This window comes from Lycium ferocissimum, chromosome 4 (assembly GCF_029784015.1).
Source record: "Lycium ferocissimum isolate CSIRO_LF1 chromosome 4, AGI_CSIRO_Lferr_CH_V1, whole genome shotgun sequence".
NCBI classification, from domain to species: Eukaryota; Viridiplantae; Streptophyta; class Magnoliopsida; order Solanales; family Solanaceae; genus Lycium; species Lycium ferocissimum.
Genome location: NC_081345.1, coordinates 35,910,528 through 35,935,815, shown reverse-complemented (window position 1 = coordinate 35,935,815; position 25,288 = coordinate 35,910,528). Strand labels below are relative to the sequence as shown.

The 25,288-nt window shown below is 36.0% G+C and overlaps 1 protein-coding gene across 2 annotated transcripts; it reads right to left on the bottom strand.

Moving 5' to 3' along the window:
• Positions 1-194: 194 nt before the first annotated feature.
• Positions 195-14,241, bottom strand: LOC132052606 (probable E3 ubiquitin-protein ligase ARI7). Of its 2 annotated transcripts, XM_059444219.1 has the most exons (15): positions 13,922-14,238; positions 12,468-12,592; positions 12,089-12,194; positions 11,867-11,957; positions 11,329-11,501; positions 9,248-9,352; positions 9,075-9,163; positions 4,848-4,955; positions 4,444-4,534; positions 4,216-4,305; positions 3,442-3,489; positions 2,923-2,994; positions 1,651-1,750; positions 1,419-1,545; positions 195-749 (listed from the first exon to the last, which is right to left on the bottom strand). In XM_059444219.1, exons 1-15 carry the CDS (start codon positions 14,102-14,104, stop codon positions 587-589), a joined length of 1,671 nt encoding a protein of 556 aa, XP_059300202.1. In that variant the 5' UTR covers positions 14,105-14,238; the 3' UTR covers positions 195-586. The 2 variants fall into 2 exon arrangements, with proteins under 2 accessions (XP_059300202.1, XP_059300203.1); XM_059444220.1 differs by lacking the exon at positions 4,216-4,305 and having other exon boundaries at positions 13,922-14,241.
• Between the last annotated feature and the right edge of the window lie 11,047 nt (positions 14,242-25,288).

The window sequence follows — 25,288 nt, the reverse complement described above, 5'->3', positions numbered from 1 at the left end:
ATATTTTCCCTAAAATAAGTCAATTCTCCCAGAAAAAGCTCTAGAAATCGTTATTACTAGTTGTAATGAACACATACTGAAGATCAGTTAAAAAATACTGGCATGCTACTCAAATACGTCAAAGGATTATCTCAGTAAGGCTATGAAACTATAACCATGGAGAGACAGATTTAGAGCAAATTCTAAAAACAATGTAATATAAGCAACATTTATCATTATATATACACACAAGGAACCCTTATACACAAGTCCACCAGTAAGAACAACATAGCACAGTTTTGTTTGCAGCCACCGCCCACTCCCCCAAAAAGAAGAGATGAGTTGAGTTGAATAGTTCTGCACCTAACTCTATCACAGACTATTTACAACAGAACCATAAATTTAATTGCCCCTTGAAGATGCACAGGAGCAAACTTCATTTTCCAGGGGTTCTTTTTACCTATACGGTTCTCTGACAATCGGCTTCAATTAGAGGGGATCAACCCCTCTTTTTCCCATCTTTGAGTAGATTCTTTAACTTCCCCATCTGAACATCATTTTATCCCCTCAAAATCCCAGTATACCAGTCATCATATTTGCTTGGCCCTCATGTCCGCCCGGAGTTCTTACCCCGACCTCCTCCTTTGCCCTTGCTGCTCCCAGTTACGTTCTTTGAGCTGGGTGCCTTACTACAAGCACCTTGGGAATCCACATCAGCAAGACCATTCTCCAATGCTCTAACCAGATTTTCAAAGTAGTTTCGGGTGACACTGTTACAATTAGAAGAACAGCTGCATTAAATTGTTAATATATATATATCGATATAAACTATTTCCACATATTTGAGAGGTGGACTTGCAGCTTAGGCAAAAATCCTAGTTCATGTTTGGTACCCCTCCAATTTACATTCTCTGAACACAGGCTTTCCTCCTTTTTTCAATGGAAGTGGGGATGATGTTCGCAGGGAAGAGGCAGCGGTTGGAGCGTGGGAGGACCACATAAAAAAGAAGTGTTTTACGATCAATTGAGGTTTTAAATGCAGAGTGCAATCTAGCTATCACATGTTTGCTAAGTCTAGAATTAATCTGGCTGAAGAAGAATAACTCACAAACACTTTTTCTTTCAAAAGTTAAATCGAAGCACCACTGGTTATGACCCATCACAATTCACAACCCACCAACTGTCAAACTTCATTGGACAAGCCTAGACCCTACCTAATTGCTCTGCAACCTAGGGATTTAAAGAGCACAAACAACCACATGAGGAAAAAAATGCCCAATTCTCAAGAACTGAATCATATACCTGGACAATGCGATCTTACAATGACAACCACATTTAAGTAAAAAGTGTCAAACCAGAACTCTTGAAGTAATTCTGCAGACCGACTCTTAGCTGAAGAAACGTACATATTTTATGAGCAACTGTGTAAGATAAATTACCTTGTTAAACCAGCGAGCTTTGTACGGAAATCATTGAAATCCTTGGACGGTCCTGTAGCATTAAGGTAAGTTTGGAGTTCCTTTTCAGCACATTGATGAAGCCTCTCTAAACCAGCCTCTGCCTCACCTGTACAGATAAAATGTTGCATACAGAAAAGTAACAGAAGCATGAGACAAGTTTACTGAAAATGATCCAAGAATAAGGCACGGAGATGATGAGAACTGTAAATACCTTGTACGTACTCAAAAAACTGCCTTTTTGCGTCCTCATGTTCGGGTAGGTAGTAACCATATGCATAGGTCCATTTTAACACTCTCCTACATTCAACTATCTGCAAATTGTATAGTGGAACACTAGCTAAATATTACATGCCTCAATAAAAGAACACTTCCAAGTTCAGAATAACTGAAACGTATAAATAAACTAAGAGCTTGCCAACATCAAAAGGTACTTTTATAATCCACTTTTTAAACAACTATTATTCTTTTATAGAAAGAATACTTATTGGCTCACGAGTAATAACAACAATACACAATTCACAAGTTGGAGATAGATAGTTCCCTCCATCTTCTCGAAATACACCAAAATATTGAAGTGGGTTCACTACGGTTCTCTAACATAAAATTGAGAAGGCAATCAACGACTGCAAATATTTCATTTTTAGTAGGGATCATTTTGGAGAATCCCTTTAACAACTTCTATGCCATCACCTATTATTGTATATCCATATCCATATATATGGATGCATATGTGATGTCTATGCGCAGTAAACTGATAAAGAACATCTTATGGGATGCTATAAAGGGAAAGAAGAGATAAATCTAGTAAAGAGGATCAGTCCCCGTAAGTAGGTGCATTAAAAAAATACTCATTTCCAACCAAATCCTCAGGGGAAATAGCTATCAAGAACCATATACAAACAGGAAACCCTTATGGATGGAAAATTTGTTGCAAAATACGGATGTGCACAGTAACTGTCTTCCGGTCTTCATCTGATTTTGCAACCTCATGTGAGACTCACATGGAAAGGAATGCGAGGGAAAGAAAGGATTTATTCAGAAGGGACTGAATCTGTTTTTTGGTATGATGTATGGTGCATGAACTTAACCATGAAAGAAAAATCTCCAAACCCTGATGCATGGTCCAGGACTCATCCCTGAATAGCAATCCACCACCACCCCACCCCCCACCCGTCCCCCCTAAACTCCTCCTTCACTATCATGGATAAGAAGGCCGAGTAGCCAAAGTTCATAGAAGCTTTGGATATCGAGTGTCCCCGACATAGTTTAGGAAACCAATTCAAAACTGGGAATGAGATGACGCTGATGATATCCTATGCAGCCATATGCAGTACATCGAGGGTGAAAAGTTGAGATGGACTAGACCAACCACGAACAGATTCTCAGTGAAGTCATACTATAACTACTTAATCGTCAGAGGAATGCCATTTGGGACAACTGATGTTTTATATAATGTAAATGTCAAGAAGATTGCAGTGTTCACCTGTTGCCAGGAGTCTACAATGAACTTCAATTGTGACTCTGGTTGGCACTGTATTTCACTAAGCTTTTCAAGCTGCAGAGATAAACCAAAACTACATTAAACACAATTGAAAACATATCAAAAGGAAATAAAAAAAAAATTATGCCTCGAGAGATAACATTAGAGCAATGAAAAAACAAGACTCATTTCTAGCAAACAAATTCTTCAGCGCTAACTTCTTTTTTCTTTTCTTTTTTGATAAAGAGCACTGAGACACTTATTTTGCCATTTCTTTAGCCTGTGTATAGTATGTGGAGCAAAATCACAACCAGGCAAAAAGTTAATATTACATAAACTAGGGAGTACAATTCTAATACACACTACCCTACAGCAAGCCTAGATTACACCAAACAAAGGAGGACACATTTGAAAATATTCTTGATCAAAGTTACAACTGCACCCTAGTTTCAAGATCTTCACATAACTGAAAAACGTAGCAAGAATAACTGTTGTCTGTGAGCAAAAACAGATTATACTTACATGAACAGTTTGCATTTGATGCAGATCTGCCATAGCTTTTTGCCTTGACTGCCATCAGGAAAACAAGGAATATTAGGTTTACAAAAAGTGAATGGGAAATGTGTGATGAAGATCAACAAGAATCAAACTTCCTTGGCATGAATAAACCGGGAGCTCGTGTGGCTACACGGGATAGAACGTAGAGTTGCAATTCATTTTGGTGTTCATTAACATAGGAGACCATGCAGGTGTCAAGCTCCGATTATCTCTTGCTGCGTTGATCGCATCAAGTACGAAAATACTTTTAAGTGACAATTTTTATTACCTATGTGTACTTTATGGAAAAACATATACACTCCCACTGAACTCACTTGTTTCCTTTTCATTATGTCAACATGGTTTCTGCTTTAATTCTATAGAGAAGCAAACACCTTCACAGTTGGCACACCCCTATCACAGAGTCTAATAACTAAGAAAAGAAGCAGCACAACAGCATAGGCGCAAGACTCACATAATGTACTTTTATGTCCCGCAACCCAAGATAGAACACTTGGGAAGTAAATTATAACTTTAGGCCAACATTAAAGAAATTTGAAAGAATAAAACACCTATCCCCTAATCTTCCCTATTTCCTGTATCAACCAATCTCATAGATTTACCATTAAAAATATCCTTGGATATAGGGTGAAATTGATTACAAGAGAAAAGGGGAGTACTAACAAATAAAACCAATTAGTGAAATACCCACTTACAGATAAACGAGAACTTCAAATTTTTAGACACAATTATCCATACCGATTGGTTGGTTGCCCAACGCTCATAGTAATGCGTGTATCTCTCTAGTGAGTTTTTGGCCATCTCCCTCCTCCTCTCGGCTTCATCATACTATATGCAGCAATGTGTACATAAGCATATAAGACATCATTGACTACATTCAGGATCAACATTTTTCTTCTAAAGAACTAAGAACGGGATTTAAAAGAATAAAATGCAATCCAAATATGAGCAAACTGGAAAACTCACCACGCCCTCTTGCTTTGCTGATTCATAGCGATTACACGCATAAAATCCACCGGTCCTTTCACCATGGTCTGACCATGCACCAAGACATAACCTATGAGATATCAAACAACACTACGAGTAAGGACCTTTTGGTAACCACATGAAATACTTCAAAATGAGTATATTCAGTATCATCTACCTAAGCATGTATACAAAACAAAGAAAGACCCTGAACCAGTGAATGCCCTAGAAATATCCTTCACGAAATAATGTCTAGAATTTTATCATGTAGAATGTCAAGAAATGTTCATTGATAAATATATTTCTTTTCCTTTGGGTCCCACCTAAAGACTGCAGGGAAGGTAGTAAACTTCAAGAATGAACAGTCTAATGTACAGAAATAGATGTAGGAGTAAAAGTCTTACCAGCAAAACTCAAATTTACATGGTGGCGTACAAGTCATGTGCATACACCCTTGGTTCTTCTCAATTGGTCGCTTGCACTTTGGACAGGGCTTGGAATTAGCCAAGATCCTAAAATCACCACAAAAGAAAAAGTTAAATGTCAGACAAATGAGCTTGTTTTTATTTGGGATCTAACAAGTATAAGATCTCAACATATTAACCAAAAACTACTTCAATCCGACACTGCATTGAGATAACAAGAAACACCAAATAAAAATGATACAGATGAGTATCACACATCATCCACTCGTTGACAAAACAATATGCCCATTATTAAGTGTTGTAGACATAAAAGAAATAACCTAACAACTTAAGCTTTTGATTTCCATTGGATCAGATCTTTTGGGAAGCTTTTGGACCTAGCAAAAAGGGATCTAAGCCTTCACGCAAGCAAGCGCGAGAGAAACAAAGCACGCTTCACCCGACCGACTAAAATACAACAGTTGCTACCTACTTTGATTCAAAAGAAAGGTGAAAGATTTGGCAACAAGCAAACGGCTTTCTATCATAGTTGCAAGGGTTCCAAACCTTAACTGCTTACGTACCAAAGGCTGCTTTTGGTTGGTCTCATAATGGGGTTGTTCAATCTCTAAGGTGTGTTTCCTTTGAGAACGGAATAGCGTCCGTGTCCAAAGGTGACACGGTTCATCTACTTCAGCACGGTTTTAGAGCAAACAACCAGTGTGAATCCAAGTCTCGTTTTTAATCAACAAACAAAATATAACCATGCGCTTGACCCCAAAAAAATCAGATCACGCGTGAGGGGTCATGTTGACATAAAATAAATAAATAAATAAATAAAAAATGTCCCACTCTAACAACTTAAGCTTTTAAATAGGTGGTCATGCACTTCAACATTAAATGTCCATGACTTCGAGGCAGTGTTCGAACATAATCATATTGTTTTTCTACTATTCATTTTGATAACCGAAAAATTCATGAGGACCAGTGGTGCACGGTTCGGAACTAGGTAAATAATGGATCCGCCTGTCTACTGTTCTATACTTGAATACCAGGCTGCTGTCTGCGACAGGGTTCAAACCCATGACGTGTGTCCTACCTACAAGTCACGTGTCGCGGTTTTACCAATAGACCAAAGACTTGGGGCTACTCTTTTTCCCAACTATTTCAGCATTGTCTCAACAGCAAGGGAAAACTCCGTTAATTATTGAAAGCCCAAATCTTTTTATAGTTGTCAGTACTCTGTAGTAAGTGGTACACAAAAGGTCCTCCAAAAGTGTAGAAGAGAACAAAAAAGTCCCACTAGTCTGCAGGAAAGAATGGTCAAGTCCTCCCGAAGCTTTTCTATTTCTTTCCTTCCAAATGATCCTCATAAACACCAAGGGAGTTGCTTCTCGTGTTATACTTCTCTCCCTCTTCTAAATTTCCAATGACATCACGTCTGTTACTCCCACAAGCAATATACAATCAAGTCCAAATAGGGATGGCAATAGGGCGGGTTAGGGCAGGTTAGGGCGGGGCAAGCCTTGACCTGCTAAGATTTCGACCCGCCCTGCCCTGCCCTGTTTAGCTTTTTTCAAGGAAATTGCCCTGCCCTGCCCTGCCCCGCTAAGCCCTGCCCTGCCCCGCCCCGTTTATATTATCTTTCATTTTTCCTCTTTATTTTTCACTTCGAAGCATGACATATTTTCTTAAAAACAATTAGATGAATGATTAGTTCCTAAAATTGGATTTTTTTCTTTTGATCATTCAAATTTCAAAATAGAACTAGAATTTAAATATTTTACTATGTTTAGCATGAGAATACACAAAACCATCTTTAGTATAATTAAATAAGCTTGAAGGGATGTTTGAGTTAAAAAAAAAATGATTTGTCTTAATTACTAAAGACAAACTTGTGATGTAAGTATAACTGGCAAGTAGTAGTATTTCACCTTTTTGTAGATGTCTTTTTAGTGATTTCTTCTAAATGAATATTGTTAATCGTAAGATCAGTTAATTAGGCGATCACTTTTGCGATAAATAGGAAAGGTTTTGTACAAGCTTAAACAAATAGAATAGTTCTATTACTGGGTTTACTTCATAAGTTTAGTTTTATAATAAAAAAATATTGATTTTAATTTATGCTAGAAGTCACATTTTAAAAAATAAGAATTTAATAACAAAATGAGAAATCTTACAAACTTCCAAGCAATCATGCTTATACTTTTAGTAGTAAAGAACGACGCTTCAAAATGTGGATTCAAACTAAGGAACAAGAATAAAATAGTCATTTTTTACCCAACCCACTTATAACCCATTTCTTGCCCTACCCTGCCCTGCCCTATTAAAAATTTTCAAAAATTAAATTTTGCCCTGCCCTGCCCTGCCCCGCCCCGTTTATATGTTTCCCTGCCCTGCCCTATTATGACTTTGCCCTGCCCTGCCCCGCCCTGCCCTACCCTAATTGCCATCCCTAAGTCCAAACGTGTTTAACATAACTTATATGCCTCCGGGAACTGAAGTAACAGATGATTAATGTTCTCTCATCTGTTCTAAAGATGACTCACCACTGAAACTTTCTTCTTTTTGCTCGTACTCTCAACTGTTAAAAAGGCTCCCCATGTTTCTGCTCATGCAAAGAGAGAGGTCTTCTCACTTATTGGAATTTTTTTTAAAAGAAGAAGATTCATCATTGAGAATAACCAATCAGGCTCTTTGCACTACTGCATCAGTGCTCTTTGGATTCAAAGTGAGTGAGTCAGTGAGGAAAATCATCTCCCTCTCTCCTTAATAGGCTGTCGTAGGAAAGACCTTAGTAGGCGTTTGGATATGCGATTTCATCTCATGAGATGAAATCCCAAATCATCCAAAAAGGCATGATTTGGAAGGATTCCAAATCACGATTTCAAATTTTTTAAATGTAAAAGTTGACCCATAAGTTTATATTTTGTAAAAATAGATCCATAAGTTGGTAGATATATTTACCAATCATGTTTACCAACCATTAATATCAAATACTAAAAGATCTACAAGTTGGTAGTATATTTATAACAAAATTACTTTTACCAACCATGTGGGAGGATTATATTAAAGAGTAGTTACACTACAACTCATGTTCAATTTTCCATTTTATTCAACTAAAGTTTGATCAATTGATGATGTATTTTTTAGAAAGGGCTTCTAGCAGCGTCTTAATTTTGTTATGAACTATGACTTGCTCATTTGGTAAGATTGTATAAAAATTGGGAAGTTTTGATGGTTTTCACAACTTGTGGGGTTTTTATATCTATAAGAAAAATACAACTTAAGAAATCCAAATTGCATGTCCAAAAAAAACTTCAACTTCAAATCATCATGATTTCATCTCATGATTTCAAATCATGCCCAAGCGGCTCTTTAGTTTTTTTTTTTTTTTGAGCGGCTCCTTAGTACGAACAACAAACATCCCATACTCTCCCAGACACTCACCAAAACTTCTTCTCTTCTTTCTATCTCTTTTATGACAATGTCTACTCTTCTTATTTCTTAAGCTATCATAATGGTTCATCAGATACAACAAGGGCTTCTTCATAGCTTCGATATTTCATGTTATAAGTTTACCTTGTCAAAAAAAGAAACATGCATGCTATGAATCAATAAATAAGATAGAAGCCCACAGTTGCTTGTTCCAAGTATACAATTGAAATATTAATCATTCACCAGGCATTGTGTCTAGATGTTTACATATTCACCAGCTAAGTACAATTACAATGTTCAAATCCTTCCCGCAAAAATTGGTATTATGCTCCTCTATTACACTTTAGATGGAACTCTTTCCTTTTTGGTCCATTTCAAGCAGATCGACACTTCACTATATTTGGTACTCTTTAATGTTAAAGACATGCTCTTACAGGAATAAGAGACATGAGTATTACAAGATTCTAAAGGTACTTTTGGTATGTTATACATATTTTGCTTATGTGTCAAAGGTCTAAACCGAGAGAGTACTATTATTAGTTACTAATATAAAACAGAAAAGATTAATTGTTCGGGAGAGGAACAGAAGGCAAACCATCAAATACACCAGCTTTTTTTAAAGGGATTGTCAAATGCACCAGCTTTAAACAGAACAAATATATTACCAACCAAATACCAGAACGCAGAAACTCTCTATAAAATGAATTCATAAGAATCATTCATGGAACACTAACAGAGACATGAAAAAACGAAATAAAAGCGGACGATCAGCATAAGACGACTACTTACCAATTCATGTTTTCCGACTCGGCACTGTTTTTCAAAATCCACTTGGACACAGTATCACAGTCCACAGGCCGATGAGCCTCTTCTGTACACTGGAAGGAAATAACCGTACCATAAGAACGACGGTTTCATGAACTAAAAAATGAAGCTAATACAAAAGTGAAAAGGAGTCTTACATTCCAACAAAAACTAAAGGAACAACAGCAAGTAACATCATAGCTTCCACTTCCAAGATCATATTCTATTGCAGAATCACAACCTGGGGCAGGACACCATTTTGTCTACAGAATACAAGAAAACAAACATATCACACCCGGTAGCAAATAAGGCAAATAATACTGGTACTATCAAGAGAGAATAAGGAACCCTTGCAACAAACAAAAGACATGTCAATACAATGTGATAAACAATAACCAATTCAAGTTGATAATTTAAGTACTCCATTTGAAGATCCACACCACTAAGGAGAGATGGCAGCAAATACTTTTCTTTCATTAGTTAATTTATAAATGTGCAAGGATATCCTGATAGTAGATGTATACATCATAATACAAAGTTTATGTGGCAAAAAAGGTAGCTTTTTCTTGAAGATCAACCGATCATCTATACCAGATGGCAGCAAATACTTTTCTTTCATTAGTTAATTTATAAATGTGCAAGGATATCCTTAGAATAGATGTATACATCATAATACAAAGTTTATGTGGCAAAAAAGGTAGCTTTTTCTTGAAGATCAACCGATCATCTATACCAGATGTCAGCTAAACAGCTTATGTACAAATAATTGCTTATCTTGAATATCCCATATGCAATGAAGAAAAATGCAAACGAAAGAAGGAAAAAAAAAAAAAAAGTTAGAAGAAATAGAGAGAGAGAGAGAGAGAGCAGGAAAAACAGAAATTTGTACATGTGAGATAAAAGACCATGAGACTTGTAGTTTTTGTAGTTACTTATCACAAAAGAAATGCTAAAGGACCAAAACACTGAACTCTAAGCAACTCTCTGGGAATACATGAGGAAGGGTGGCCATGGAGGATGATTTGGAAAACAAAAATTCCTTAAAAGGTGAACTGTTTTTCTTGGCTATTGGCTAAGGAGGCAGTGTTGACACATGAAAACTTGAAGAAAAGAGGATTTCAACTTTGTTCAAGATGTTACTTATGTGGAGAGCAAGCAGAGACAGTAAACCATCTCTTTTTGCACTGCAAGTGGACAGACCAGCTCTGGCAAATTTTTATCAGTATGAGGAAGATCAAATGGGTGAAACCAGGAAGCATAAAAAAAATGATGAGGAGCTGGAACAAGGATGGCAATGCAGCAAAGAAGGAGGAGATGGAAGATTGTCCCTGCAAGTATCTGGTGGACAGTATGGAAGGAGAGAAATCAGAGATGTTTTGAAGACAAGCAGAGCAGCATTCAGAAACTTAAGATGAATTGTATAGCTCTTGATTACTTTTGGTGTAAACAGGAGGTGTTAAGTCAAACAGAAGATAGTTCTACAGCTTTAGATTGGTTGTAATCTAGTGGAATATAGGAGGACAATATGTAAGATGTAATACTTTTGAAGGGGGACTACATATTTTGATGTAGTATACCTGTGGATATATAGACTAACTGTTACCTTTTTCAAAAAAAAAAAAAAATCATAAAAGATGGCGTCCCCATTCCAATTCTTATGCAGGTCCTTTACTAGATTCACCTCATTTCTGCTGCCCTCAGCTCAGCCATGTATATATGTTTTTACAGATGTATAAAAGACGCAATACACTGGAAAGATCTCAGGGCCGCAGATTCATATAATTCCGAAGAATATCGGAGGAATTCATATGCAGCAAAACGTTACTTTATCAACGGTTCAATCGAAATAATCATGGGGATCACAAGTCCACAATAACATCAATTAGTTGATTATGGCATTGTTCGTAGTCACAGTCTTGACAAAGTAATGGCGAGTAAATTAATATTTTCCCCCATTGCATGCTGAATAAACAAATGCATTTGGAGTGAGTAAGCAACTAATCAAACACTTCTTTCGTGATATGACAGACAATCAAATTCTTGGACAACATATACAGGCACAAATAATCCTTTTGCACCATCGTGCAATGTCCATTCTGATATGCATAGCACGGTAAAACCACAATTTGAACCTCATGTGAGTAACACATGAGACCTTTCAAGTTGAGCTAAATGCAAGGCCTTGCCTTAATTTTCCTAGCAATCAGAACACATCAAACTGACAGCACTTGGCACTTACCTTTCTATTGTCCTCAATATAGGATCTAAGAAGGTAACGATAGTACTTGTCCTTATCTTCACCAGATGTCAACCTATCAATCATATCTTGACCAATGGCAGCATCGCATGATGGGTCAGGACATCGCAGCGACAAGCATCCAGGGCCGTCATTAATGGATGTGCTAATGTAAGCTGCCAGAAAAAGAACAAAAACTGTTAGACAAGAATATAAAAGACATAGCAGGTAAAAGACAACCAAAATTCTTCAGTAAGAATTTGAACTGAATAACATATGCGATGGAGAGTTCTCCCTTCACAATGCTGCACTAGAAGCCTCATTGGTTACCATTTAAGCATCAGTATTCATGAAATATCAAGGTTCTAGGGTTTGCACATCCAAATGGATTACACTTTTCAATAGAGAAGGATCGGTACCCTAAATAAACTAAAAACAAATATTTGACAATAAACGTGAGGATATCAAATTAGCCGCTTCTTTCAAATTCAGAGTAAAGAAAAACTATATATGTGTCCAAAAGCTTCAAGAAGAAACAAACCTTTCCAGCAAGTAGTACAAAAAGGATGAGCACACCCAACAGATATTATGCCATCAGGAGGGTAGTTCTCAAAGCAAATCCCACATACCACCTGTCGAGAGAATATCTTGGTTAAGTAAGCAATGTAAATAGATTCAGATCACCAGAAAGAGACAGCAGCACCAATAAATGTTAAAATGGCCAAAAAGCGAATCAGTCTCCGGTAAAAAGTAGAGAACTTACTTCTTTAACTCTTGAAAGAGGGACAACAGGCTCCTCCAACAAGCCGGCAGACTTGCGCACTCTTTCTTCATCAGCGAACCACTCCTCATGCACCTTGTTCACACTCCTACAATCATCATTGTTTAGTCTTTTAGAGACAAGTCAAGCAAGAGGAGAACCAAGTCCGTCATAACTCATATACAAGTGGAAAGCACAAGAACGTAGTATGATAACATTGCACAATTAACACTTGCAAAGATGCTCATCGAGTGAAAGCTACAGAAGACAAATATGTCAATCCAAGTAATAGCACCCAACAGCACACAGAAAAACTATTACCTCCTTAGGTTAAGAGAGAGAGAGAGAGAGAGAGAGGGGGGGGGGGGGGGGATCAGTTTACCAGTTATAACGTCGAAGTAATATACAGGCAGCTTCTCTTGGTATGGACAGAAGAGTAGAAATTGTCGTCATATCATCCTCCTGTCGTTGACGTATATCTTCTTCCTTCAAGACTGTATAATTTTTCTGCAGATTGCAAAGGCAGCATGTGAATCCAAAACCGAATTGGAATTAATGACAAAGAAAAATGAGAAACCAAAAGGCATTTAAAAAACATTTAAAATGAGAATTCTTACAGAGGCAGCTAAATTAAGAGAAGACTACTTGTATCACATCAATGTGTAATAGCAGAGAAAATCAACTCTACCTCAAGAGAAGCCCCTTTGTAGCAGATCGAAGTGATCACTAGCTAAGAACATAGTTGTCCCACAAAACAAGCAAGTAAAGAATACTGACACAATAATTTACTAATCATTATGATTACGATAAACTGTTCATTTCAGCTATAACCCGACAATCTATATACTAGTATCTTTAAAAAGTTTTGAAAATAGCCCCAGCATACAATTACATAAACCATAACATCCGGACTCATCAAAATCCGCAACCCCATCAATCAAGATCGTATACTTGCTCATCACGTGGTGCCTTTCCACAGTTTAGACAAGAAAAGTGAGTGAATTTTGGAATCACGCGCTCAATTATTCTATCCTTATATAGAAGGGATGCAAAAAGGCTGCCTTTATTGTGAAATTCACTTTGAAATACATACTCAATTCAAAATCAAAGACCCCAATTCCAGTGAACCACATATCAATTTCTGAAGGTTACAACTTACAATAAGTATTGGTAAGCAGTAATCATTCTATCCCTATATGTGAGGGATACAAAAACAAACAAAAAAAAAAAATGCAGGCTTTATAGTGAAATTAACTTCGAAAAACACACCCAAATCAAAATCAAAGATTCCAATTGCCATGAACCACTCACCTAAATTTTACTAATCTGCCTATACATATCAATTTCTTAAGGTTACAACTTACAATCAGTATTAATTACCTATATCCCAGACACCACTTGTTGGATTACACTGGGTATGTTGTTGTTGTTGTATACTAGGGATACAAAAAAGGCGCAGGCTTTATAGTGAAATTCACTTTGAAATACACACCCAAATCGAAATCAAATACCCCAATTCCAAGAACTATTCCCTTGAATTATACTGCTCTACATAAACATAACAATATCTGAAGATTACAACTAACAATAACTATCGATAAGCAGTAGAATGAAACAGACCCAAATAGACCATGAAATACAGAAGAGTATTCACATAACCGAACCCCAATTAGTTCGAGATCAGTATCTTGAACGACGGAATTATACTACTCTACATAAAGGTTACAACTTACAGTAAGTATTGATGAGCAGTAAAAACAAAACAGACACCCAAATTAGTTCAAGATCAAGTCATAGTAGCAGTTCTTGTGTACAATCAAGAACAAATTTGAGTACCTGAGAACGACGAACAGCTTGGTCATCAGAATCATCAGTTTCATTATCCATAAAATCATAATCAGCAACATCATCATCACTATTCATACCATCGCCGCCATACCCACCATCACCATCACTGTAAAAATCTTCATCCACCGACTCCATATCATTAGCATCATGCATATCATCCTCAGAATCCATCAAGATTCACTGAAAATATGTTCCAAGAAACCCTAGAAAGATATATAAATTAGGGACAACTTGGAAGAAAGAAAAAAAAGTGAAATTTGGGAAGAAAAAAGAAAAGGGGTAGGTTGATTATGGTGTGGGGAAAAGGAAAGAATAGGAAATTGATTTTGTTTTTTTTCTTTTTCTTGTAGGATTGTTATAATGTTTTTTTTTTTCAAAGGGAACAGTAGTCGTGTACCCACAAAGAGAAGTGAGAATGAGAGTGTGTGGTTGATTAAATGGGGTTTATATTAAATGTAGTAAGAGAGAAGAAGGGCTTAAGTTTGGTGGGGTAGATGGAGATGAAATTAGGAAAAAACAAGAAAATTAAGGGAAAGTTTAGTGGTTTAACACTTGCAACAAAGTTCCCAGAGGCTTAAGAATTGCTATAATTAACTAATGCCGCACTAATTATGTTTCTTCTTTTCCTTCTAAAACTAGGAGTTAATGTATTTTATTTTCTATCCTATGTTGGTTTAATATTTGTTTCTAAGAGAGGAAATTTGTTTTTTTCCATGGTGGAATTCTACTTTTCATAATATTTTCTTGATTGAATGTGAATTTTCCTTTCTTGTTTTTATTGGGGTAGGGATGTAATGGAGTGGAATCACAAAATGTGTGGTTTCTTCCCAATAACATAAAAGATTGTTGATGTTGTTATTCAAAAGTACTTTTGCATCAAGCACCTTAAATATATTTTATTTTATTTTAAAAAAAGTGTTTTTTTCAAAAAATAGTTGTGGCTCCTTAGAAATTTGGTCAAAACAGGCTATTAATTGAAGCTATTCTTTTCACATATCAATGATCACTCTAGTCATCCATATACGATTTGAAACTGTAATATGAAATTTTATTTATGAAAAGTTGTGCTAGTTCAGTTTTTCTATTATACAAAGGTAGATGTAAGGTTTGCGTACATCCGCCTTCCTCAAACTCCACTTGTGAGATTACACTAGGTATAGTATTGTTGATTTTGTTAGTTGTGCTGGTTATAACCCCCAATTAAGTCATGTCGTACTTGCTTTTAAGACAAATTAGTTTTGAAAAAACAGAAAGAGCCCGAACATCTTATTTTACTAAATTATGGATATGTGTGTTGCACGTGTATTCCATATATTAAGTTAAACAACTTATTTTAATTAGATATCTATGATGTACACATACACACACAACTAAATAAAAATGTTGTGCAGCACTCAATTCATCCATTAGTATATATGTGTAGGTAGTATAAACACATAGACCATCTTATATGAGATACAAGTTTATTTTATTGGGAGACATCTTTGCTTCGTATATATTTAGGACATTAATATACCATATAGAAGATGTGGAACACCTAATCAAGTTTTTTAGTATATTATAGAAAAATAATTTATTCTCATCATGAGATTTTATAAGACCATCTGCTATTGAATCGCATTGTTGTTGTCTGGCGAGATTCTATCTTTTCCTTGTAGTCCGCGGGATTTTGACTATGGGGAAGCTCATTCCTTGGATGGATATACAAAGGATAGTCACTTTAAAGGGGAATTCTGAAGTTGAAAAAAAAAATTACAGCAACATGAAATCCGCAAAAGTAAAGGTCTGCATCTTCAACAATTATTTGAAGATAAAATATGACAGAACTAATAAGGAGATGAAAGAAGTTTAATAAAAGGAAAAGGAAGACCCATCTATATAGCAAAAACCAATAAGAGAAAATTAAAATAACACATGTTTGACCAAAGATATATTTCATAATCACCAATGAATTGTCTAATTTTATTCTCGTTAATGTTGAAGTTTCATCTTTCCCAAAAGTAAACAAATAATGTTAAGCTCCAGTAAATAGAGAAACGTTCAAAATCTAAAAAGAAAAGAAAAAATGAATATAAAACATTAAATAATGATCATTGAAAAATAAAATTGGAAAAGGCACGGACGTTTGAATAATTACATATATAATTATAAGAAAACGATTTGATGATATTTAAAATAATTTATATACGGTAAAACTGATTGAAACTTGTTAAAATGAAATTTAACTAAACATGTATAGTAATTTTGTTAGCTCATCTCATAAAAGGTAAAACGCCAACACAGTTTTTCATAATGAAGTTGATTCAATTGGAGCTAAGGCATAGCTTCAGATAGCAGAACAAGGTGACAGATCTGTTGGTCAAGGAAGGAGGTAAGCAACGACTTTTTGAAGCAGTTAAAATTTTAGAAGTGCCTCGTTTTTTTTGTAAGAAATGTATATTGAGCAGACCAATGTAGTACTGTTTTAATCATTCTGTTTTGTTTTGCGCCACCCATGGGAGTGGTGTTTTTGGACAACCTAAAGGCTCGAATGCCGTAAACGCTAATTTAGCTAGTATATAGATATATGTTTATATATATCAGTCGTATCTTTTTAATCAAAAAAAAAAAAAAAAAATCTCCTCTTACAATTTCAATCCCAAAAAATTAGTCCGCCTTTTAAGTTTTTTGATTTCCCAATATATTGTTTAGATTAGATAATATATTAATATTAAATTTTAAAAGGGGAGTGTTTTTACTATATTTAGTAAATGATTGGAAAGAACGAGAATGATAGGAAAGACATGACATTAGCAAAACACTTATAGAAAGTAATAAAAGAAAAATAAATGTATGCGATTTGACTTTTGCGGATGAATTTTGAATGTGGGAGATAGAGATTATCATTTGACCTTTACACACAAAATCTGTTAGAACCAATTAGCTTTTGATGCAGTGCAATTGATGAAGTCCAAGTAAGAACCTCCATGTTCTTAGGGGTCGTTTGGTACGCAGACTAAATTATCCCGGGATTATAATCCTGGGACTAATTTATCCCATCTGAGAGATGGGATAAAAAAATCCCAAAGTTAAAGGGATAAGGTGAGACATCTCATCTTTAAGATTGTGCTTCATTTTATACTTTATTTGGTAGAAGGTATAAATACCAAACATGGTACAAAATTAGTGCTGGGATATCTCAGTTTATACCATTTAACAAACGACCCCTTAGATTGACTCTATTAATTGGAACCAGATCAATTCCCTAATTCACCTAGTCCTTTGCTAATAACTTTTTATCTACTCTCAGTTTCATGTTCTCAGGTTCGAATGAAGTGTAACAGACATTAATCTAGTGTTAACAACTATCAAATTATACAATAAATCATGGAGTAATTAGATAACACGATGTTTAATGCAATTAGATAACACATTGTTTAATTGAAAGAAGAATATACCATTAACCTATAAATATAGCAACATTTTGACCCTGTCAGTGGCAATTAAAAATGCTTTTGGCAATTTGGCCTCTATCATTGGCGATTCTAACTCGACTAATTTTTTGCTTCTCATTGCATCATTTCGCCTTTAGCATTTTAAGCATTTTAAACTGCTATTAGCAATCCAAATGCGATTAGTGATCCTCCTTAACTGATGGGACTTCTCAGGTAATGTTCAAAGTTACATAATTGTAGCTCTTTTGATTATTGCTTTCATTCTTTTCATATTCTAAGCTCTGGAACAACTACAAGATGAAATCATGCAACATATAAAAATCTAATCACATTTATCACTTAAAGACTATAAAAGTTTATATGAAGATGCAAATAAATTGATAAAACCCCAATTTATCACCACCAAAGATACAAATTAAAAGAATAATGGTTCTTTTTTTTTTCCTTCCAAATCACAATAATTTGATAGAGAGAATATGAAAGTAATTTTCAGAAACTGAGAGGTTGCAATAGTACAAACTTATACAGGTGCGTCGAAAGGTTGCAATAATACACCTTTATCAATTATCAGTTTATTAAAGCTTATCTTTCACACCATTATTTTTCTCATTTATTTGTTTTATTGTAGATTGTTTTAGTACATATTTACTGTTGGATGTAATTTTGTTTTGGTACAAGATTATAATAATATAATAGTAGGATTCAAAGTAAGGATAACATGGTTGTTACAACTTTTGAAGAATATTTTGGCAATTCAATCTAAACGTTAGGTTTTTTTTTTTTGATTAAACAGATCTGCATATATTATATATAACGAAAATATATAATTACAAAAGCTGGGGGGGTCGTGGTTCCCCATCATTGTCTCAAAGTTAGTAAAATCTGGTGGGATGTTTAAATTACAGACACTAATTTTCCTAGCAAAAGTAGTTCCTAAAATGTCTGCCCACACAGCTTCACTGGCATACACTAGAAGAGCTAACAAAAATACTATCCTGCACAAAAAGTTGCCCTTGGCTCCTTCATTTGCCAAAAGATCAGCAACTTTATTCTGCTCCTTGTATGCATGCAGCACTGCTGGATTCACCAACTGCTGCAGAAGCCACCTACATTCATCAACAAAAGGGTCATAAGTTAAGTGGCCATTATTTAGCATTGTTCTAACCTCAGTGGAATCAGTGTTAATTTGGAGGGGTTTAAGGTTATGGTTCCAAGCCATCAATAGTCCCTCGTGTAGAGCACGCAACTCTGCATTAGTATGTGTCATATGCTTGGTCCTTCTGGTAAAGCCTATGACCCAATCCCCTCTGCTATTTCTAATTACTCCTCCCAATTAGAAAATTCAAATCGGGCTTGGCCGTGAGGGCCGCCCAACCCCTTTAATTAAGTGGGGTTGGGCTAGGCATTTTGCGGCATTTAGAAGCGAGGCTCAAAAGCCCAAATTACTGACCCTTCACCTCGCAGGCCAAGGCGAGGCCACGGCCGTGAGGCCCAAAATTAATTAATTAATTATTAATTTAAAATTCTAAAATAACTAAAGAAGGAAACATAAAACAAGAAAAATAGGTACGAATACATAAAAAAGAAACTAGGGTTTTCTTAACATCACTTTCTTTTCTTCTTGCGCAGCTTTCTTAGTTTTGTTTACCCTTCCAGCTCCACCGAGTCGAGTGAAGAAGAAGCACAATAAGTCAAAACCTGGTAAGTAATTTCTCTTCTCCATACATAAAGAGTGTTATTTTTGACTTTGTAAATTGATTTGATTTTTTATAATCGATTTGGGGTTTTCTTTATCAACATCTTCTTTTCAGGTTCTTCTACATAAACTAAGTTATTTGAATGAGACCCTTTTGTGCAGCTATGTTGCTATTAAGTTAAAAGTCTTGTTTGATTAGATGTTGGTTGGAGCATATGTAAAATTATAAAGTACCTTTTTCTATAAAGCAAAATTATCAACGAGAACTTCCATTGTGTTTGATTAGATGTTGGTTGGAGCATATGTAAAATTATAAAGTATCTGTTTCTATAAAGCAAAATTATCAAAATTCCACAAATGACTGTAGATACTCTCCAAATCTTGATAATATCAACGAGAACTTCCATTGTGGGTTCAATTTTGTCCTGCTTTGTATTTTTTTTTAGTAAAGAATTGAAGCCAAATATTGGGTTTTCTTACTGTTAATATGTCTTGGATGTTTATTGTTACTACAACCCTGTTTGAGAATGAATAATGAATTTACATTATTTAACAGTCTTTTTTTTTTTTTTTTATTATAGGAACATCCATGGAGGATGATGATCATAGTACACCTAAAGCTAGTTTAGAGGTGAAATCATTGGAGGATGATGAACATAGTACACCAAGCTAGTTTAGAGGTGAATGAACTCGAAGACGAAGAACTTGAAAAGTTAAAAATCGAGGTGCTTAAAATCGAATGTTTGGATTTATTTCAAGAAGACCGGCAGAGGTAAAGATGGAGTGGAAAGGGCAATATGTAGAGGTTGTAAAGATCCATATCGGGTTGGTTCTACTCCAGACCCAAAGGTAAGAACTATGGAACATCACATTTAAAACGCCATTTAATTAGATGTAAAAAACGAAATACCACAGTTTGGGTCAAATGTTTATGGATAAACAAGGTAAAATACAGTCCTAGAAAAATAGACCAATTGGTTTCACGTGAAATGCTTGCTGAAGCTATCATTAAGCATGATTTGCCGTATTCTTTTGTTGAATATGATGGAATTAGAGCTTGGGCAAATTATGCAAGTCCAGAATTAATAATGCCATCTAGGAACACACTTCCGGATGTCCAGAAAGTGTATTTCAAAGAGAAGGAAAAGTTAAGACAAGTCTTAGCTAAGATTCCGAATCGAGTTTGCTTAACTTCTGATTGCTGGACAGCAGGTACTTCTGAGGGGTATCTTTGTTTAACTGCTTCATATGTTGATGACAATTGGAAGTTAGTTAGTAAGATTTTGAATTTTTGTCGTATGATTCCTCCTCACACAGGAGTAGAATTGGCTGCAACTATATATGACTGTTTGAAAGAGTGGGGCATTGATAAGAAGGTGTTCTCTATCACTTTGGATAATGCGACTAATAATGATAGCATGCAAAATATTTTAAAAGGGCATCTTAGTTTGCAACAGAGTTTATTATGTGATGGTGAGTACTTTCATGTGCGTTGTTCTGCCCATATTTTGAATTTAATTGTTCAAGAGGGTTTGAAAGCAGCTAATGATGCTTTGTTTAGAGTTAGAGAAAGTGTGAAGTACGTCAAAGGATCAATGCTAGAATGAGAAAGTTTGAGCAATGTGTTAAGCAAGTGGGAATTAATACAAATTTGGGTTTACGTTTAGACGTGGCTACCGAGATGGAACTCAACATACTTGATGCTTGAGAGTGCACTACGTATGAAAAAGCTTTTTCCGCTGCATTGGTTGATAGAAATTACTCTCATTGTCCTACATCCGATCATTGGAGAAGGGCGTAAAAATATGTGAATTCTTGGAACCTTTTCATGAAATAACTAACTTGATTTCGGTTCGAGTTATCCGACCTCCAACTTGTACTTTATGCAAGTTTGGAAAATTGAATGCATGTTTGATGGAGAAGGCACAAAATCCGGATGGAGTTATTAAGGAAATGGCTTCAAGAATGTCCAAGAAGTTTGATAAATATTGGAGTAAATATAGTGTAGTGCTTGCCTTTGGAGCAATCCTTGATCCTCGCTTCAAGTTGCAACTTTTAAGGTATTGCTACTCTAAGGTAGATGATGCTTCTGCACAAGAGAAGGTTGAAACTATGAAAAAAAAATAAAATTGTACAAGCTCTATGAATATTATGTAAATAGTCAAATTGGAGCAACTACTTCTACTATTTTGTGTAAACCAACTCAAGAAGAAGCGATCCAAACAAAAGGAATCCAGATTATTTGATGTAAGTAATTTTTACTTTATTCTTGATGAATTTTCTTATTCATTTTGGTGTAAGTGATACTTTTTAATCAAGCAATTATATTTCCTATTTCTTCCTCTTCTTTTTATTTTTATAATCGCATTTCATATTATAAATTAATAGGAATTTAAAATGTTCGAGAGTGAATCTTTTTGCAATCTTTGGAAAGTCGAATTGATCTTTATTTGGAGGAACGGAAGTTGGATTATGAGAAGTTTCATGGGATGGATGTTATTAAGTATTGGAAGGAAAATGAAAGGAAATATCCCGACCTTTCAGTGATGGCACGTGATGTACTCGGTGTTCCAATTACTACCGTAGCATCAGAATCAGCGTTTAGTATTGGTGGTCGTGTTGTTACCAAGTACAGAAGTTGTATCCATCATGAGAATGTCCAAACTCTTGTTACTACAAGAAATTGGTTGCATGGATTTACTTGGCCTAATGCTGGTAATGTTTTCTTTGGTTAAATTACTATTGTTTTTCTTAATCTATTTGTTAATGGTTAACTGATTAATATTTTGTATGTGATGTAAAATATAGATGAAGATGAAGGCTTATTAAGGAATCGATACCTCGTGTTGATTCAAATGTGCTCGATGGTTACGTCCTTCGGATATGTTATAGGCTGCAAGTTGAAATGGTTGTTAAGCTTTAATTGACTAGTTTTTTTAATTTTAAGTCGTTAGGATTTTATTTTGTGATCAAGGCGTAATTCTAGTGCAAGATTTGTATATTTTTGGATTATCAAACTCGTAGAAGTTTGCTTGCTAAATGTTGACCAAGTTGTTACTATGTTTCGCTCATTCTTTTGCTTGATATTAATTACTATTATCTTATATAATACACTTGTTATTAAAGTGAAGACCTATAATGGTTGGTGATTTTCCGGTGGCTATCTTGCATCGCTTGGTAATCACGTAAGATGGTAGCGCTTTGAATTGATCATTTTTTATGCAATTTGTCCGTGGGTCAAATGAAGACGGGTTGTGACTTTTTTTTTTTCCGTTTTGATGTCTCGGTTACTTTCAATTTCATTGAAGGGCCAACCCGTCCTAACCCGTGCCCGGCCAGGGGCCGGGGTTTGGGCCGCGCTTTGAAGCCGCCCTTCAATAAAAAGGGCTAGCCCGTCCTAACCCATTTAACTCCCTAGCCCGTTAGGGTTGGGTTGGGTTGGGTTGGGCCAGCCCGTTTTGACAGCTCTACTCCCAATCCCCCATTTCCCTTGTTACTCTGTATAGAGCTATCAGTGTTAAGCTTGTAGAAGCCTCTATCGGGTGGCTCCCATTTAATATTGATGGTGATGGTAGGAGTATTAACCTTCTGATCCCTTTACCAATGATAAAGTAGGTTTCAACTGCTTTAGCAAGAGTATTGTCAATGCTAACCCTATCCTTCTTTCGGTTGAATCTGTTACTATTCCTAGTAAGCTAGATGTGCCAAAAGGAGAAGAGAAGAATGTAATTCCAGTTAAGGATATTGTTGAAGGGCTTATGCTTGATAGAGTTCCCAATGTCATGCCAGTTGTTACTGATATAGGTGCTATTGACTTGAAAAGAAGAGGGTGTGATGCTCATATGGAGGAGATCATTCCAAAAGATCTGGGCCTTGGGACATTGGAAGAAGATATACTTGATGTTTTCCTCAGAGACACTACAGAAATAGCACACAGGGGTAATGTTCAAACCAATGGATTTCAAGCATTGCCCAGTTGGCAATCTTCTGTGGTGAAGGAGCCAAAGGAAATGTTTGATTTTGTTTGGGATCTCCAGATCCCAGATCCATTGGATTTTCCTGTTTGGAGTGTAGGCTTTATAATGAAATTAACTTCGAAAAGCACACCCAGATCAAAATCAAAGATTCCAATTCCAATGAACCACTCGCCTAAATTTTACTAATATGCCTATACATATCAATTTCTTAAGGTTACAACTTACAATAAGCATTAATTAGCTATATCCTAAACCCCACTTGTGGGATTGCACTGGGTATGTTGGAGGATCAGATATGCTGTGGTGATTGACAATGTGGGTGTAATCTGATTTAGTGCTAAATTTACCATTACTGGTGAGGCCTCAAATCATCTTATCCTCTCTGTCAATGTCAGCTGGAATAAAGGTGTTAGAAATAGCATAATGTGAGGTGGAAGGTCACAAGGGAAGGTCTCCAGTAATTAGTTCCCATTTGGGTGAAACTCCTGAACTTTTGAGTGCCGAATACCAAGGGGCCAAGGACTATAAAGGGTGTCACAAATAAGCTTATATATGTCCAAAGATCCAGTTGTCAGTCAGGAAGTTTACCATGTTCCCCTTGTACACAACCCATCTATTCCCTTTGGAGCATACTTTTCACCCTTCTAATATGCCCTTCCAGGTCCTAGAGGCTAGTGTTTTCTTAATAGAGTTGGGCCTGCAGTGTTTGGAGATTAGGATCCTGGCCCAAAGAATGTTGGGATTTGAGTAAATCTTCCAGGAAAGACTAACAATAATAGCAGTGTTTTTGTGCTCAGCTTTCTGTAAACCTAGGCCCCCTTCTTTTTTAGGCTTAGTGATATTGTCATCAGCAAAGAAGAGATAGGATAGCTCGGGTCCATTGGGGGAGATACCTACTGGAGTCTAGAGTTTATAGTAAACTTTTTGACCAATTCTCCTGGACAGCTTTTCCATGCAGAGTATAAAGAGGTAGGGGTACAAAGGGTTCCCTTGTCTAATACCTCTGCTAGGAGTGAAGAAATCAGTCATACTGCCATTAACAAGGACTGAAATGCTGGAGAATGAGGCACAAGAAAGGATTTGATTGATCATGGTGGTCGGAAACTTAAAGTGATGGAGTGTGGTTCGAATGAAGGACCATTCCAATATGTCAAAAGCCTTTTCTAGATCTAATTTAAGAATGACATTACTCTTCTTACCTTTCATCTTTTTAAAGTGGATGTTGTACCTGAACTATGATGGCATTGTCAGCAGTCCTCCTATTAGAAAGAAAACTAGCATGGGTAGGGCCAATGATGGTAGGTAGGTGAGGTTTGAGCCTATTCACAATGATTTTTGTGACAATCTTGTAAAGGGTGTTACACAAGCCAATGGGCCTATAGTTCTTCAAAATAGTGGCATTTGGGCATGAGACATAGGAAGGTTATGTTGACCTTCGGGTCCATCCTTTGTGTTGCAAAGGTGGTGTAGATGAATTCACCAACCTTGGGTTCAAGGATATGCCAAAATATTTAGTAGAAAAAGGGGTGCAGGCCATCAGGACCAGGTGCTTTCAGAGGTTTGAAAGATTTAATGGACAGCTTAATCTCAGTCAGCTGAAGGGGGGACCCCAGCTGAACTTGGGCATTGGAGGAGAGGGTATGCTCAGTACTAAAAGGTGTTGAAACATCTAAGTGTGAGCAGTTCTGCTTATTAGTGAAGAGGTGAAGGTAGTAGGATTGGATAGTAGCCTTAAGATTATCAGGATCATGAATCCAATTTCCTACATTATCTTGTAAACTCAAAGTTTTGTTTCTTCTTCTCCTATCAATGGTGGAAGTGTGGAAGAATCTAGTGTTGCTATCTCCCTCACTTAGCCAACTAATTATAGACTTTAGCTTCCAAAAATCCTCCTCATTTTGCAGAATTTCACTAAATTGAGCATTAAGATCCACTTCAAGATTTTGGAGGAAGGAACTAAAGGGGAAGTGGGGTGACTTCTGAATTCTAGCTAGCCTGGCTAGTAACTGCTACTCACTCTGTTTCAATTTATGTGAACCTATTTCCTTATTAGTCTGTGCCAAAAAGAATGACCTCTTTCTATATTTGGAAACACTTTACCTTTATGCAATGACTAGTAAATTTGTCCGCGCTTCGCGCGGTCCTAAAGGCCGACTTCTTAAATTTATATAGTATAATTTTTCTACTATGCAAATACTAAGTCACAAAGTATTTTTCCAAAACTTAAAGTAAATTAATCGTTAGTTTG

Excerpts from the sequence above, each read along its gene's own strand:
- LOC132052606 (XM_059444219.1), bottom strand. The coding sequence starts at position 14,104 with ATGGATTCTGAGGATGATATGCATGATGCTAATGATATGGAGTCGGTG. Across the intron at positions 12,593-13,921 it reads AAGCTGTTCGTCGTTCTCAG|AAAAATTATACAGTCTTGAA; the intron begins GTACTCAAATTT and ends TGCAATCTGCAG. Across the intron at positions 2,995-3,441 it reads ATCAAATGCAAACTGTTCAT|CTTGAAAAGCTTAGTGAAAT; the intron begins GTAAGTATAATC and ends TTATCTCTGCAG.